At 47.5% G+C, this 13989-nt stretch overlaps 3 protein-coding genes across 3 annotated transcripts; 2 read left to right on the plus strand and 1 right to left on the minus strand.

Moving 5' to 3' along the window:
- The first annotated feature begins 665 nt into the window (after nucleotides 1-665).
- LOC135637907 (nematode resistance protein-like HSPRO2) lies at nucleotides 666-2622 on the plus strand. Its single transcript, XM_065150784.1, has one exon. The coding sequence runs from the start codon at nucleotides 962-964 to the stop codon at nucleotides 2351-2353; it is 1392 nt and encodes a 463-aa protein (XP_065006856.1). The 5' UTR covers nucleotides 666-961; the 3' UTR covers nucleotides 2354-2622.
- Nucleotides 2623-3218: 596 nt separating this feature from the next.
- LOC103986116 (coronatine-insensitive protein homolog 1b) lies at nucleotides 3219-7527 on the plus strand. The gene is made up of 4 exons (XM_009404010.3): nucleotides 3219-3453; nucleotides 3537-4194; nucleotides 5995-6472; nucleotides 6557-7527. Exons 2-4 carry the CDS (start codon nucleotides 3710-3712, stop codon nucleotides 7358-7360), a joined length of 1767 nt encoding a protein of 588 aa, XP_009402285.3. The 5' UTR covers nucleotides 3219-3453; nucleotides 3537-3709; the 3' UTR covers nucleotides 7361-7527.
- A 2426-nt stretch (nucleotides 7528-9953) lies between these two features.
- On the minus strand, nucleotides 9954-12354 carry LOC135638683 (transcription factor DIVARICATA-like). The gene is made up of 3 exons (XM_065151953.1): nucleotides 12104-12354; nucleotides 11125-11624; nucleotides 9954-10660 (listed from the first exon to the last, which is right to left on the minus strand). Exons 1-3 carry the CDS (start codon nucleotides 12215-12217, stop codon nucleotides 10168-10170), a joined length of 1107 nt encoding a protein of 368 aa, XP_065008025.1. The 5' UTR covers nucleotides 12218-12354; the 3' UTR covers nucleotides 9954-10167.
- Nucleotides 12355-13989: the final 1635 nt, after the last annotated feature.

Genomic DNA, 13989 nt, shown 5'->3' on the forward strand with positions numbered 1-13989 from the left:
GGACAACGGCCCCCCAGCTATTCGACCTAATGCCGCTGCGACGATTCCGTGCCATCGTCATTACGGCCAGTGATTGTTCCCCTAACGGCTGTTGTACCGCATTGAAACGTCAATCCGGTTAGCTCTACGAGCACTGCCGTGCGTGCTGTGTACGAAATAAAGGAAACATTAATGGAGGATGAGTTGGCGAAAGAAGAATTTTCTTCTCTGGTGGAAGTCGAACCTATTTCTTTCGAGAGCAAACAGGATTTATGGCCGTTACTTTTTATCTTGAAGAGCCTGTCGGTCAATCCACATCCCGAGTTCAGTAGAAAATTCCTCTTTATTTATTTTTTGCTTATTGCAAGAAAATAAATAGCAGGAAGGTCAAAGCACGGACATGGATTTGAACCCCTAGAAGAGCTGCCGGTCAACGATGTACAAGAAATATTCTGACTCGGCTCGGCACCACGACCCAGGAAGACGCCGAAGACGTGTAATGTTTGGGTTCCGAACGAACACGCAGGTCTTCGTCTCCTTTTGCGTAACGTGGTGTGTCGGGGCCACCCACGATGCCAGCTCCAATCACAGGCCTGGTTTGGATGCTTGCTAAATCGAAAGCATGGTCGGAAGAGCAGTGTCGTTCGGATAAGCTCTCGCGTCCGCCCATGGCGTTCTCTTTGGGTCTTTGACATGTCGCCTCCTCGAGTTTTCTTTTTTGCCTTCACCGACCCGCCTTGGAATTCCTCACCCGCTTCCGGGCCTCTTCCTTGTTCCCACCGCGATCCCTTATCTATCATGTGCGTGTATATATGTCTCTCACGTTCGCTTCTTCTTTCAAGGAAAGGATAGGAAGCTTTCTTCCATCTCTCTAGCGCAGGTTTTGATTGATTCATCGAGTTGTTCCCCACCCCACCCCCCCTCTCTCTCTCTCTCTCTCTGAAACATCTTCCTGTAGCTTATCTCGATAGCTAAGAATCGGATGGCGGCGTCCGAAATATCGCCCGCGCCTTCCGATGCCAAGTCGAAAGTATGGTCGACTGCTGCTGCTCTACGGGGCCACGATGCCTCCGCCATCGCGGCTTATGAGCACTACCTCCGCCTTCCCGAGCTCGCCAAGCTCTGGAGCTCCAATGACTTCCCTCGGTGGACCAACGAATCCATCCTCAAGCCGGCCTTGCAGGGCCTGGAGATCACCTTCCGGTTCGTCTCCCTCGCCCTCTCCGACCCCCGGCCATACGCGAACCACCGGGAGTGGAAGCGGCGGCTCGAGTCACTCGCCGCGCGTCAGGTCGAGATCATCGCCACCCTCTGCGAGGAGGAAGCTCGCGCCGGTGGTGGCGCGCCCATCGCGGATCTCAGCTCGTGCCAGGGGCTCCTGTCCCGGGGCAAGAGCTCGCAGGAGGTGTGGAAGGTCCCCGGCACCAGCAGCGTGGTGAGCCGTACCAGCGAGGCGAGCCTGCTGCCTCGGCTGGCCACGTGGGAGAAGTCGGAAGACGTGGCTTCCAAGATCCTGTTCCAGATCGAGAGCCAGATGCATCGGTGCCAGTTCACGCTGGGGTTGGGCGAGCCCAACCTCACAGGGAAGCCTACGCTGGAGTACGACCTCGTCGTCCGCCCATCGGACCTCCACGCCCTGAAGAGGAGCCCCGGCGCGTCGAAGGACCTCCACAACCACGAAGACCAGGCGCTCTGCACGATCCAGCAGATCCTCGAGTCGTGGCTCTTCGCCGCCCGGGAGCTCTTGGCCCGAGTCGATCAGAGGATGGATGACAAGGACTGGGCGCAGGCGGCGAACGATTGCTGGTTGCTCGAGCGCGTGTGGAAGCTGCTGTCGGACGTGGAGGACCTCCACCTGCTGATGGACCCAGACGACTTCCTCCGGCTCAAGAGCCAGCTGGCCATCAAAGCCACCTCCGGCTCGGAGGCGTTCTGCTTCCGCTCTGCGGCTCTGCTGCAGGTGACGAACTCTTGCAAGGACCTGAAGCGGAGGGTGCCGTGGATCCTGGGAGTGGAGGCGGACCCCAACGGGGGGCCCCGGGTGCAAGACGCCGCGATGAGGCTGTTCCACAGCCGGCGGCGGGGCGAGGGCGACAACCCCGGGAAGATCGATCTGCTGCAGGCGCTGCAGGCGGTGGAGGTTGCGTTGAAGACCTTCTTCTTCGCCTACCGGCAATTGGTGGCGACGGTCATGGGGAGCCTGGAAGCCAGCGGCAACAGAGCCGTGTATACGCCGTCGGAGGCGCTGGATCCGCTGTCGCAGGTGTTCCTGGAGCCGCCGTATTACCCTAGCTTGGATGCGGCCAAGACGTTCTTAGGAGATTTCTGGCAGAACGAGCTCGGCAGCGGCGCATCCAAGACGAAGTGGCTTTGACAAAGCGCTCGCATACGGCTAACCATCATTGAAGTTTTGGGTGAACAAATTATTGCATTGGAAGAAACAGCAACAACTAGTCGATATATGTTCTCAGATATTTCTATATATTTTTTTCGTATAGCCAGCCATAGGTAGATCGCCTGTTGTATGTTCTATAATCGCTCTCAATTATCCTTATCCTTCTTTGTAAAAAAAAAAAAAACAAAATGATAATAGATTTTTTTTTATCGTAAAAAAAATAAATTAATGCTAGTGAATTGATTTAATATTTATTATCCATGGATAATGCCCTCATGGGGTACAGAGAGTCTCGAGGCCTTCTTTCGTGTGGGTTTTGTTGGCGACGACGAGTCCTCTTCCTTCGTCTGGTTGATCTTTTCCTGTGCCGTCGAATGAATCAGTTTCGGGTGCCGACGACCGAACTGTAGCTTTTCGCCGCTACAGTGACGCATGGGATAAAGGAGCTGTTCCGATTGATTCGGGCGAACAACTGTGAACACCTCGATGCTGTATTGACTTATATAGTGCAGTTTCCAAGAACGGCCTCACAATTTGCCTATATAATAAATAAGAAATAGATTACAAATTTCGAAATATCTGCTCGTCATAATTCGAGAATATATAAATGTAATGCATTCGGTTGAGGCGATTGTCCACTTGAATAGTTATGGTACGCCTGGCCAATAATAACGAGCGTGCCACGCATCCTGGAAAACCACACAAGTATATTCATACGTACGTGTACACTAGGATTGCGATGATTACAGCTTCGTAGTGGGAGCGAACTACTGTTGCGATGATTACAACTACGAGTTCGATGGATACTGTTCATTGCCTTATAATAAGCGAATTCCTTGGTGTTTTGTTCCCTTTCGGTGTCTTCTCTGCGCCGTCCGCTTTATTATCTCTTGGGGGAAATGAAACCATCAAAAACTTAGGGTTGCGGTAGCTCCCAGGATGCTTTCTCCGCCTCCGCCTCCGCCTCTGCCTCGGACGCTGCTGCCTGTGGGCTGTGGGCGTTGAAAAGTTCTCTCGCCCGCCCTGGTTCTCTCCGTCTTTCTCTTTCGAGGAAAGGAGAAATCGAGCTGGGATTCATGGTTCGCTTCTTTTTCTCTCTTCCTAATTAATTCTTTCCTTCTCTGGTGGCTTACTTCTTTTGTCCCTCTTGTTCTTGTTGTAGTTCTGGGCTTCAGTTGCAGAGATCGAGGGATTCGATGGGGATCTGGTGCTGTAGGCCGATCCCATTTTGGCAGCCCATCTGGCTGTAGAAAAGGCACCCCTTCTTTTGTGTTTTGCGTGGTTTTGGTTGTGAGATTGGGGAGAGAGAGAGAGAAAGAGAGAGAGAGAGAGACGATGGAACAGCGGAGGTTTGACAGGGCGGTGAGCTTTGGGATATCGGATGCGGCGTTGGAGCGGGTGATGGCGTACGTCGACGACCCCCGCGACCGGGAGGCCATCTCGCTGGTGTGCAAGAAGTGGTACCGCATCGATGCCCTCTCGCGGAAGCACGTCACCGTCGCCATCTGCTACTCCACCACCCCCGACCGGCTCCTCCGCAGGTTCCTCAACCTCGAGTCCCTCAAGCTCAAGGGCAAGCCCCGCGCTGCCATGTTCAACCTGATCCCCGAGGACTGGGGCGGCTATGCCGGCCCTTGGATCCGCGGCCTCGTCCACGCCCTCGACTGCCTCAAGGCCCTTCACTTCCGCCGCATGATCGTCTCGGACGAGGACATTGGCGCCCTCGTTCGGGCCCGGGGCAACGTGCTCAAGTCGCTCAAGCTAGACAAGTGTTCTGGATTCTCCACGGACGGCCTCTTGCTCATCGCCCGTTCTTGCAAGTAAGTACGCATTACACTCGAATGAAGTATCCATGCTTGCTCTTATTGTAGATCGGGGAACTGAAATGTGGTTGGTTTCACTAGAAATAATTTCTGAACGACGTCCATGTAGTTTATGTTGCTCTCAAGTGTGATTAGATAAGTTAGTGTTCATCAAAGACTGCTGGGCCACGTAAGTAATGATAATTAGTATATATTAATGTCAATTTTGCTGCTTGCTCATTTGCCAAGGCCAATCATTCAAGTAACGTCTTTAAATTGTTTACTATGTGTCAAATCTTCAGATTCTTAAGAGTCGAATAAGTATGTCTGTTCATATGTGGTATCATTGATTGAATGGCCTTTTCTTGTTGATATCCACATAGCTATACACATCGTAGTTCAGATTTTGGTTTAAAATGGCACTCTTGATCAGGTTTGTGTGTGCGCATGTGTTCCGCTTCTGGATATTCTACATGCCAAATAAAGTTCATCTATCATCAAGTTCATGATAGATTGGACATGTTATCGAAGCTGATTGGTTCACTTTTAGTGCTAAGCGTTCCTACTTGTGCACTTCTATGTTGCAGTGGAGCGTCTTATGACGTAATTATTTCATGACCTGCTCTTTGCATAAGAGAAAAGGGATCCATGGTCTGTTGTAGGTGGCCGACTATACTTTCAACTATACATGCTAGAAGGATATATATCTATTAATAATCAGTCATTACTCTTTTAGGCAAAGTGCACAAGTGCCCTTGGTGTTGGATACAGTTGTCAAACTTCATGGATGATCGAAAGAAATATTTAAAACAATGCAAATGTTTGAAATTTGATTGTAGTTTCAGACCTTGACTCTTGATTGAATCATTGGTGGAGGCATGACTATATTCAAAATGATAGGATTCACACAACGAAAATTAGAAAATTGAAGCACCATGGGAACTAATTAAGGGTCTAGTGGAAGGTAAAAGAAGGAGAGGAAACAGAAAGGAGGTGTTTGTGATAAATGATTATGAACAGAAAAGATTTCACTGTCAGTTTGCTTGTATAAAGATCGAGCATCTAGGATCATTTATATATGTTATTTTCTGTGCATTGAGTGTGACTTGGATATGTAAGACAATTACATTCTCATAGCGCATAGAGGTTTGGTAATCAATGATCTAAACTATTGAAGTGATCTATACACTTTATCATACCCTCGTGAAGAAAACTAGGGAACTTCAAATGGGAAATCATGAGTTTATCAAGGCCATTTGCTCATATGTTAACTTATCTAAAAATGAACAGTGTAGTTTAACTTTGTCATGTTTGTTTTTTGCCAATTGGTAGGACAGATGGCATGAAATTATGTGGTATTTTCATATTTGGAAACTGAGGTGCCTGGATTCATCCATTCATAAACCTGTGTGTGTGTGCCTGTGCATGAATGTTGATGTACGATTGGTTCATTTTGGGAGTTCTACTGAATTGAAGAGACATGACATGAGGACCAACGAACTTTCCTGGGAACGGAAACAAAAAGAACTTTCTTCATGTACTAGAAACCTCTGCATCTTACAAGTTTTTAGCTACTGATCATATTGAAGTAACAATGGAAGAGATGTAAAATTGTCGCTGTTGTTTGTTTATTACAACCAATCTTTGAACTATTAACAATTGGATGAGAGACACTAAACAAGATTTACATTCTTCTGTGACTGACCTTGGGCATTTTGCCTTGGTCAGCATGTATGTTATTGAACATCACATTTCCTTTTAATGCCCATGGATTCTTTTCCTGCCATGATGCAACTGATTTTCAAATATAATCTGCAGAAACATTACGGCATTATTCTTGGAAGAAAGCTTAATTGTCGAGAATGATGATAGATGGGTTCACGAGCTTGCTGTCAACAATTCTGTGTTGGAGGCTTTGAATTTCTACATGACAGAGCTTAGAGTTACACCACAGGACCTCGAGCTACTTGCTAGGAACTGCAAGTCTTTGGTTTCCCTGAAGATCAGTGAATGTGACATCTCAGATCTAGTTGGTTTCTTCCGTGCAGCAACGTCACTGGAAGAGTTTGGTGGGGGCTCATTTAATGATCAAGTTGGAGAGGTCAACAAGTACGACGTGATTAAGTTTCCTCCCAGGCTTTGCTGTGTTGGGCTCATTTTTATGGGTACGAATGAGATGAACTTATTATTTCCATTTGCTGCTGCGCTGAAGAAGCTCGACTTGCAATACACGTTTCTCAGCACCGAGGATCATCGTCAGCTGATCGAACGATGTCCAAATCTAGAGGTTCTCGAGGTAGCATACACATCAACTTTTTTTACATTTTATTTGTTATGCATTTAATCTGACGATGTTTGAATCGGCTCTTGGTTCTTTAAGGTAAGGGATGTGATTGGAGATAGAGGATTAGAGGTTGTTGCTCAGACGTGCAAGAGACTCCGAAGGCTAAGAATAGAAAGGGGGGACGATGAACACGGCCTGGAAGATGAACAGGGTCGAGTCACACAAGTAGGGCTATCGGCTCTAGCTCGGGGATGCCCTGAACTAGAGTACCTGGCAGTATATGCCTCTGATATAACGAACGCAGCTTTGGAATCTCTTGGAACTTATAGCAAAAATCTTTGTGATTTCCGGCTTGTCTTGCTCGATAGAGAAGAAAGGATCACGGAACTACCCCTCGACAACGGGGTTCAAGCTCTCTTGATAGGTTGCACCAAGATTAGGAGGTTTGCCTTCTATCTGAGGCCAGGAGGTCTATCTGACGTTGGTCTCGGTTACATTGGCGAGAATAGTAGCAATATCAGATGGATGCTGTTGGGTAATGTTGGGGACTCCGATGCTGGATTAATGATGTTTTCAAGAGGTTGCCCTCTTCTGCAGAAGCTGGAGCTTAGGAGCTGTTGTTTCAGCGAGCGTGCCTTGGCTTTGGCCGCTACGCAGCTGCCTTCTTTGAGGTACTTGTGGGTGCAGGGGTATAGGGCATCCCCGGGTGGTAGCGACCTTTTGGCAATGGCCCGTCCATTCTGGAACATAGAATTTATTCCTCCAATACAGGTTACATGTGACACCCGCGGCGTAGAGGCCCAGGCTCAGATACTTGCTTACTACTCCCTCGTCGGCAGAAGAACAGATTGCCCGGAGTCTGTAATCCCTCTATATCCAGCATCAAGTGTACATATGTAGGAGGACTCTATAATCCTTTTTTGTTTTTCCTCATTTTTGCTCTTTCTTGAGCTCCGAGCGATCAACATGCCTACGATTAGCTTGTGTCAATCTAACGATCCAAGCAGCCTGTACTGTGATCGGATGTTTAAGTTGGTTTGGTGAAACGATTTTATTAGCCCTCTGCATTTGGAAAGGTCACAGAGCTGAAAATTAAACAGTGGACTTGTTCGGTTTGATAGCCTACCGATCATTTTAACTCGATTATTACTGGTTTTATATGTTGCAGTTTATCAAATCATAATCCGTCTCATCGGTCTCACCTGTGTTTAGGATGAGATGTACATTCTGCCGAGGGAAAATTTAGTCACTGAAACCGTGAGTTAAAAGAGGTGCCCACACAGCTGCCTTCCACGCCGTTCACGACGTCTCACGCTCGAGTCAGTCCTGAAGAACTTTTCCAAAGGGGGTGGGTTCTTAGAACTGATGTATCTATCTCGTGTTCTCCACGGGGAACGCAAGTTTTCCTGAGATGGATATGTTATCACGCATGAGACACCCTCCAAGTTAAAAAGGCTGTATCCCATTCAATCTCCGTTCGACACGAAGGCTATTAAACCAGCACCAGAGTGATGAATGAGCCCTCCGAATGAATAATAAAGAGTCTTGATCTCTTCCGTTGTTACGTGTCATGGTGAGTGGACATCCACGAGGCATATATATCGTTGCCACCCCCCATCTAAAAAGACTGTTGGGGTGTGACGGAGAAGACCGTGCAGATGTGGGACGACACATTTTAACAGTAGAAAAAAGGTCATGAAGCACTACTTACTAACGCACATCAAACAAAAGCTGGAAGGCCAAAGGCCAGACCAAAAATAGTGGAACCCCCAGTGAGTGTTGTGTCGTCCGCATCTTCCCCAATCCCAAGTGGATCGTTACGTCATTTACCCTCCGCCATCGCCAAGTGACTCGTTCGCACGACACACTTGCCGATAGTTGCGGCCACAGCATCAGTACCTGTTTCTGCCATATCACCCAGTGGCTGCTGTAGCGAGCCGCATGAACCAGCACGAGTATTGGCGGAGAGCGAAGCCCCGATGGATGGACAACACACTGCGAATCCACTCGCAAAAGAACGAGTGACACGATGGCCTCCGCGAGTGCTGATCCTTTCTACGTGTTACATGGCGGTAGCAACTGTTGCTCTTTCTGTCCAACCTCAGGGTCAGGGTTTATATAGATTCTTCAGGTCAACTTCCCCACCACGAAGATATGGAGCGAATCCCAAAGAAAAAAAAAGTTTCTCGGATCACATAATGCTTATTCTACTGGAACGATGTTCGAACAAAAGGCAATGAGCAATCCCCATTTCTTTCTTCGGTATCTCTCACACAAGGTTTGTGCGGAACAATCATGAGTGCTCGTTATCCTGTCGCTATTCTCTGATGAATGCTAATGTTCAGATTCTTCGAGTAATGCATCCAGAATTTGACCCATGACTCACTCTCGACGAGGCTAGAATAGTCGTCGAAATAGTATTGTGCAAACAGGATCTGGAGATCAACAGAGTCTGAAGCACCCAGACATGTTTTGATGGATCTATGATCTACATGTTTCGGTGCATGCTGGAAACAGTAAGTCGTGCACTGCAAACCAGATGACTGACTCTCTAGAATTGTCTCGAGATTTACACGCATCTATTACATCGGAATAAGATTGATGGAGAGACAAGTTTGGCTGTGTCCGAAACACCAAGTATTCATTCAATTGCCATATTGGTCTGTTCCACCAAAGAATCCACGACGGGGCTATATCTTGGAATCCCTTGTAAAGGCTCAAGGGCGGAACCTCAAGAAAGAAGAGAATGATGGGAGCATGAGATGCCTAGCTAAGTGGAATGCAGACTCACCCACCCCCCAACCCTAGTTAAGTGGCCAAGCTGAGAGACAAACCCAACCCTAGTTAAGTGGCCAAGCTGAGAGACAAACAGGCAACATGGCACTCTCTGCAACTTCATGATAAATCACTACTAGATCGATATCATTTTGTAAGATCACACACCAACCGCGGTGCGAGAAAAAGCCGTGTGACTCAGCCACACTATATATATTAAGAGATATAGTTGAATCTTCAACACCGGATTTGGATGAACAATATGTAAAGGTACATAAGCACATCGCACCATCTCTTCTTGCGCCAGCACACAGTAATAATCTGGCGATAAGGTGGTGAACAGTAGGCAAATTGAACAAACAAAAGCAGTCTGAAACCTTATACAACTTCAGATAGCCCTCAAACAAGCTATTGTCTGCTTCGATCGAGTGACTAAGCAACATCAAACTAAGAGAGAAACAAGCATGGCCAAAGAGTCATGGCCGATACAACCATTGTTTTCGTACGAACAGCTTATCAAGAGCTTCAGTGTAGAGACACTACAGAACATCCGACGGCTGATAAACCAGATGGTAAGGTGGTGTTTCAGAACTTCGATTCATACCTGTTTATTGACCTTTGTGCGGTTCTGGTTGTCCGATTTCTTTTCAGCAGCACTGGAGAAAGAAGACATTGACACATGCTTCGGGCCGTGTAGATCGTGTAAAACCAAAGCGCAGAACAGAACAAGAACCCTTAATTTCAGATCATGATCAACAACAGACCGAGGCTACTGCATTGCTGCTAGTACAAATTTTTATTTTTATAGTGTACAATGGCATACTAGATATCGTAGAAGAAAAAGTACCATATCTTCCATCCTCGATCAAGCCCCCATTCACCTCCTCCGGTTCTTCTTTGCAATAAATATCCAAATACTGACTAATAGAATCTCATCCGTGAGGAAGATGACGACTTGATTGCATCCGAAACAGCAAATTATGGTCGTTAACCAATGGATCACGAAGAGTGCCACTCTGAGGTGCATGAGCTTCTAGCTTCAACCCATACGCAGCCACTCCGTATCGTGCTTGCATAATTTGACTCACTTGCGCTGATGAACTAAAAGTACCTGTCGCTTCATCGGGTGGATTTGTATCGTGGATCGATGAGTACGGGCTTGACCATATCGGTGCAGGAGCTGAGCACGGCTGAGAGGTAAGAGAAGATGGCTGAGACGGTGAAGGAGGCCTGTTATCCGGCAAATTGGCAGTGGTAATGTCATGTATGCTGGACCTCCTCTTATCTTTGCCACCTGAATTGAGTCTGATGAAGTACTTTTGCGCATGGCTAGCCACTTGAGTCGGGGTCCGAGTGATCACAAAATTTCGAGATATATTTCTCCAGTCTCCTTTACCATACTTCCTGAGACCGAGCAGAAATCGCCTGCACAAACAACACAACAGCTTCCCATCGTCACCCGATACCGTCTAAAATCCCAACATCAAGTTCCCTTGCAAATAGCACTCCCAAGTTTTCTAGGCCTAACAGGATCATCTAATTATGCGTCAAACTGTGAGGTCAGGTCGCATGAACATTAATTCGAGCATGTAAGAACTCAATAGTACTTCTGATCTAACACTCAAAGCAGGAAAAATTCTTATCACAAGAAGAGATTTGGTGACACTTACTTGTGCTAAAAGTATTAATTCGAACGAGCATGTAGGAACTCAATAGCACATCTGATCTAACATTCAAAGCAGGACAAATTCTAGTGTCAAGAAAAGATTAGGTGACACTTGTGCTACAGTATTAATTCGAGCAAGCATGTAGGAACTCAAAGCACATCTGATCTAACGTCCAAAGCAGGACAAATTCTTGTGACAAGGAAGAGATTAGGTGACACTTACTTGTGCTCCTCTTCCGTCCAGGGGACTCCTTTCTTCCTCTCTTGGTCCGATGTTCGTGCTCCTGATCTCCTACCACCGACGCAGTATGATTGCTTTAGCACTTCGAAGCTCTCCCAGTCCAGCGAAAAAGAAGAGTCGTAGCCGGGACATGGGATCCGCCCGGCTTCTATCTGCTTCACATCATTCAGCAAATTCCGGTAATGGCTTTCCACATCCCTCGGCGTCTTGCCAGGGAGAGACGCCGCCACCCTTTCCCACCGGTCGGGGGTCTCTTTGTCGAACTTCGCCAAGGCATACTCGAACCGCTTGTTCTCCTCGGGGGTCCAAGTGCCAGTTCCGCTCCAGCCCCTACTCCTCCTCTCGCCAAGGAACAAACTTGAGCCGGGGTAGCACGGCGTCGTCGGAGGAAGGACTTCCATCGATGATCTTGTCATCGTCCGGAGCTCTCGCGGGCGTTGCCCCTCTTCCTCTGAACTCAAGGCTGGAACTTGAGCTGGATTCTGCAGATGAAAAGATTAACCGGTGCCAAATCCAAGGAGAGGAATGCTAGATTCCCCCACGAGGAATGAGGACCAAACACCAAGAAACCCAGAACTCAAGTAACGATGAATAAAAACACGATCTCGACGACTCGAGTGCGGAAAAAGATTAGACCGCGAACGAATCAAGAGTACTTGCAGAGAATTCAACAAAATCTGCGGCCTTTCTCGTTGAAATCAATCCAAAACGATCGCGAAGGGAAAGCTCTCCAACGACCTCTAGATCTTCTACGAGCCCATTAAGTAATAAATCGGAGCGAGAGGACGCCAACACAAACACTTGAAAAGGAACAGAACCAGAAAAGCCGCAAGGTAGTCCAGCGGAGAAACCCGTCAAATCCCGAACTAGAAATCAAACGCGACCAGAAATCGAGCATGGAAGGCACGGTAGCCCAAAGCAGAAGCGGAAGCAGCAGCAAATGCGGAGGCAAAGATGAGACCTTTCTGCTCCTTGCCTCTTGTCGGAGGCCTCTGGATGGATCGAGGAAGAAGGGAGGCGTCCGGTGGGGGGTAGAAGGGGGAAGAGTCGGCAAGGAAGGGGTATTTATGCTCATTGGTTCCTTCTTCCACCTTCTCTAGTTTAATCCCTTCCTTTGTGCCACTGTTTGGAGATCTGAAAGCAAGTTAGGAAAAGCGGAAAAAGGTGGACTGCAATTGGCGTCTTGGCGGAGCAGCAAAATTATATTTTTGATATCTGTGATTGATTAATAACAATCACTCGATCTTAATCTGTATCATTGCCATCCATCTACCTATAAATCCTCTGCCAAAGACAACTCAAATTCGTCAATAATGCTAAAATATTACTCTTAAAAGGGAATCTAATCACTCATAGAGTCAACATGATATTTATATACACACCAACACTTTGATCCCAGATTAGTGCCTCACCAGCAACATTATCAAATCAAGTCCAACACATGTCATGTCAGTATTTTACTTGCAATGAGGAAAGATTCAGAGCATTATAAAGTATAAAAATGATCATTGCATACGATTATAATATGACTATTATAGTCAACTGATGCAGTTTGACCTCCGGAAGAGTCATACTGATATAAGGCTATGTATGCACAGGCCTTCCTAATTTTACGTAAAAATTATGTGTTGTGTTTTTGCCATCCAACATAAATTTTTGGGTCTGCCCAACTTTGAAGTTCGTGCACCTATCTACAGCGGTCATGTGAAGCCCGGTCGCCGTGTGATTGGTTCCCCAACTCGGGTGAGGAGGAAGAGGAAGGAGAGGAAGAGGAAGAGGAAGAAGAAGGAGGCGGCGGCTTGGGAATTCAATGCACTCGTAACTTGAACAAAAAGTTTAATCTTGACGCTGCAAATTCACGTGAAGCTCTGCGCGACACACTTGAATGCAGGCAACAGCCAGCCCTGTTTCCGACTTGAATCCAGAAACAATAAAAGATCCAAGCACTCCAATCAAAATCCGATGATAAAAAGGTAAAAACGCATCATCATCTTTTACCTATCCCGTCGATGATGATTTTGTTGCTCACTGTTCCTTGCTGCCGTTCTCTGCATCCGTTGCCGCTCCGACAGCTGTTGTATGAAGGTAGACACAGGAAATGCGATGCAGGACGTACAGAAACAGAGCAGGTCTGGTCCCTGCAAAAGGACCAAAGTACACGACATGCCCTGTTTTGCTACGTCACGGCCGTCGTCTCTACCGAGGGAGGGACGGAGGTGGTCACGGTGTGTCGAGCAATATTGTACCCATTCCTCCACCGAGATGGGAGCGAGTATGGTGCCGGCAGATGAACGGTGTACAGCAGGAGCAGAAGATTGCTTTCTAAAGAGGGTTATTGTGAACGAGGAGACACAACCGATGCACCCATCTAGCTTGCCTCACTCCGAAGCTATTTCTCCTCCTAAGCAAAGATTGTTCTTTGGTAGGTAAAAGCATTAAACTATGTGCGTGATCTGGATTGATCGTTGTATACGGACAGTGTGTGCCTAAATCTTGCACCGAAAAGAAGAAGAAGAAGAAGAAGAAGAAGAAGACCCGTGGACTCGATGGCTGGAGGAAAAGGTGGTGGCGTGTGGGGCCGTCGTCGGGGCAGCAACAAGCCCACGTCACTTGTCCACTCTCGAAGGCAGACGAGGCCGACGCAAGCTGTGGTTTGTCTTTTGGTGCGTACCAAATGGCCTTTCCTATCATCAACCATTCGGTACTGTTTCGTCACGAGCACGACGATCCAGAGGAAGCCGACGGCTGAGTTAGCGGACACAACGAAAGCCATCTTCAGCCAAACGCCTACCGCACGTTGAAGGATGAATGATTTCTCTTGTAACAACCGTGGCCGTCTGTTGAGAT

The sequence above is a fragment of the Musa acuminata genome, chromosome BXJ3-5 (genome assembly GCF_036884655.1).
Source record: "Musa acuminata AAA Group cultivar baxijiao chromosome BXJ3-5, Cavendish_Baxijiao_AAA, whole genome shotgun sequence".
NCBI lineage: Eukaryota > Viridiplantae > Streptophyta > Magnoliopsida > Zingiberales > Musaceae > Musa > Musa acuminata.

Coding starts and splice junctions, on each gene's coding strand:
- LOC135638683 (XM_065151953.1), bottom strand. CDS start 12,217: ATGAGCATAAATACCCCTTCCTTGCCGACTCTTCCCCCTTCTACCCCC. Junction 11,625..12,103: donor AAGAGGCAAGGAGCAGAAAG/GTCTCATCTTTG, acceptor TTTCATCTGCAG/AATCCAGCTCAAGTTCCAGC. Junction 10,661..11,124: donor TGGACGGAAGAGGAGCACAA/GTAAGTGTCACC, acceptor TTGTTTGTGCAG/GCGATTTCTGCTCGGTCTCA.
- LOC103986116 (XM_009404010.3), top strand. CDS start 3,710: ATGGAACAGCGGAGGTTTGACAGGGCGGTGAGCTTTGGGATATCGGAT. Junction 4,195..5,994: donor CTCATCGCCCGTTCTTGCAA/GTAAGTACGCAT, acceptor TATAATCTGCAG/AAACATTACGGCATTATTCT. Junction 6,473..6,556: donor CAAATCTAGAGGTTCTCGAG/GTAGCATACACA, acceptor TGGTTCTTTAAG/GTAAGGGATGTGATTGGAGA.
- LOC135637907 (XM_065150784.1), top strand. CDS start 962: ATGGCGGCGTCCGAAATATCGCCCGCGCCTTCCGATGCCAAGTCGAAA.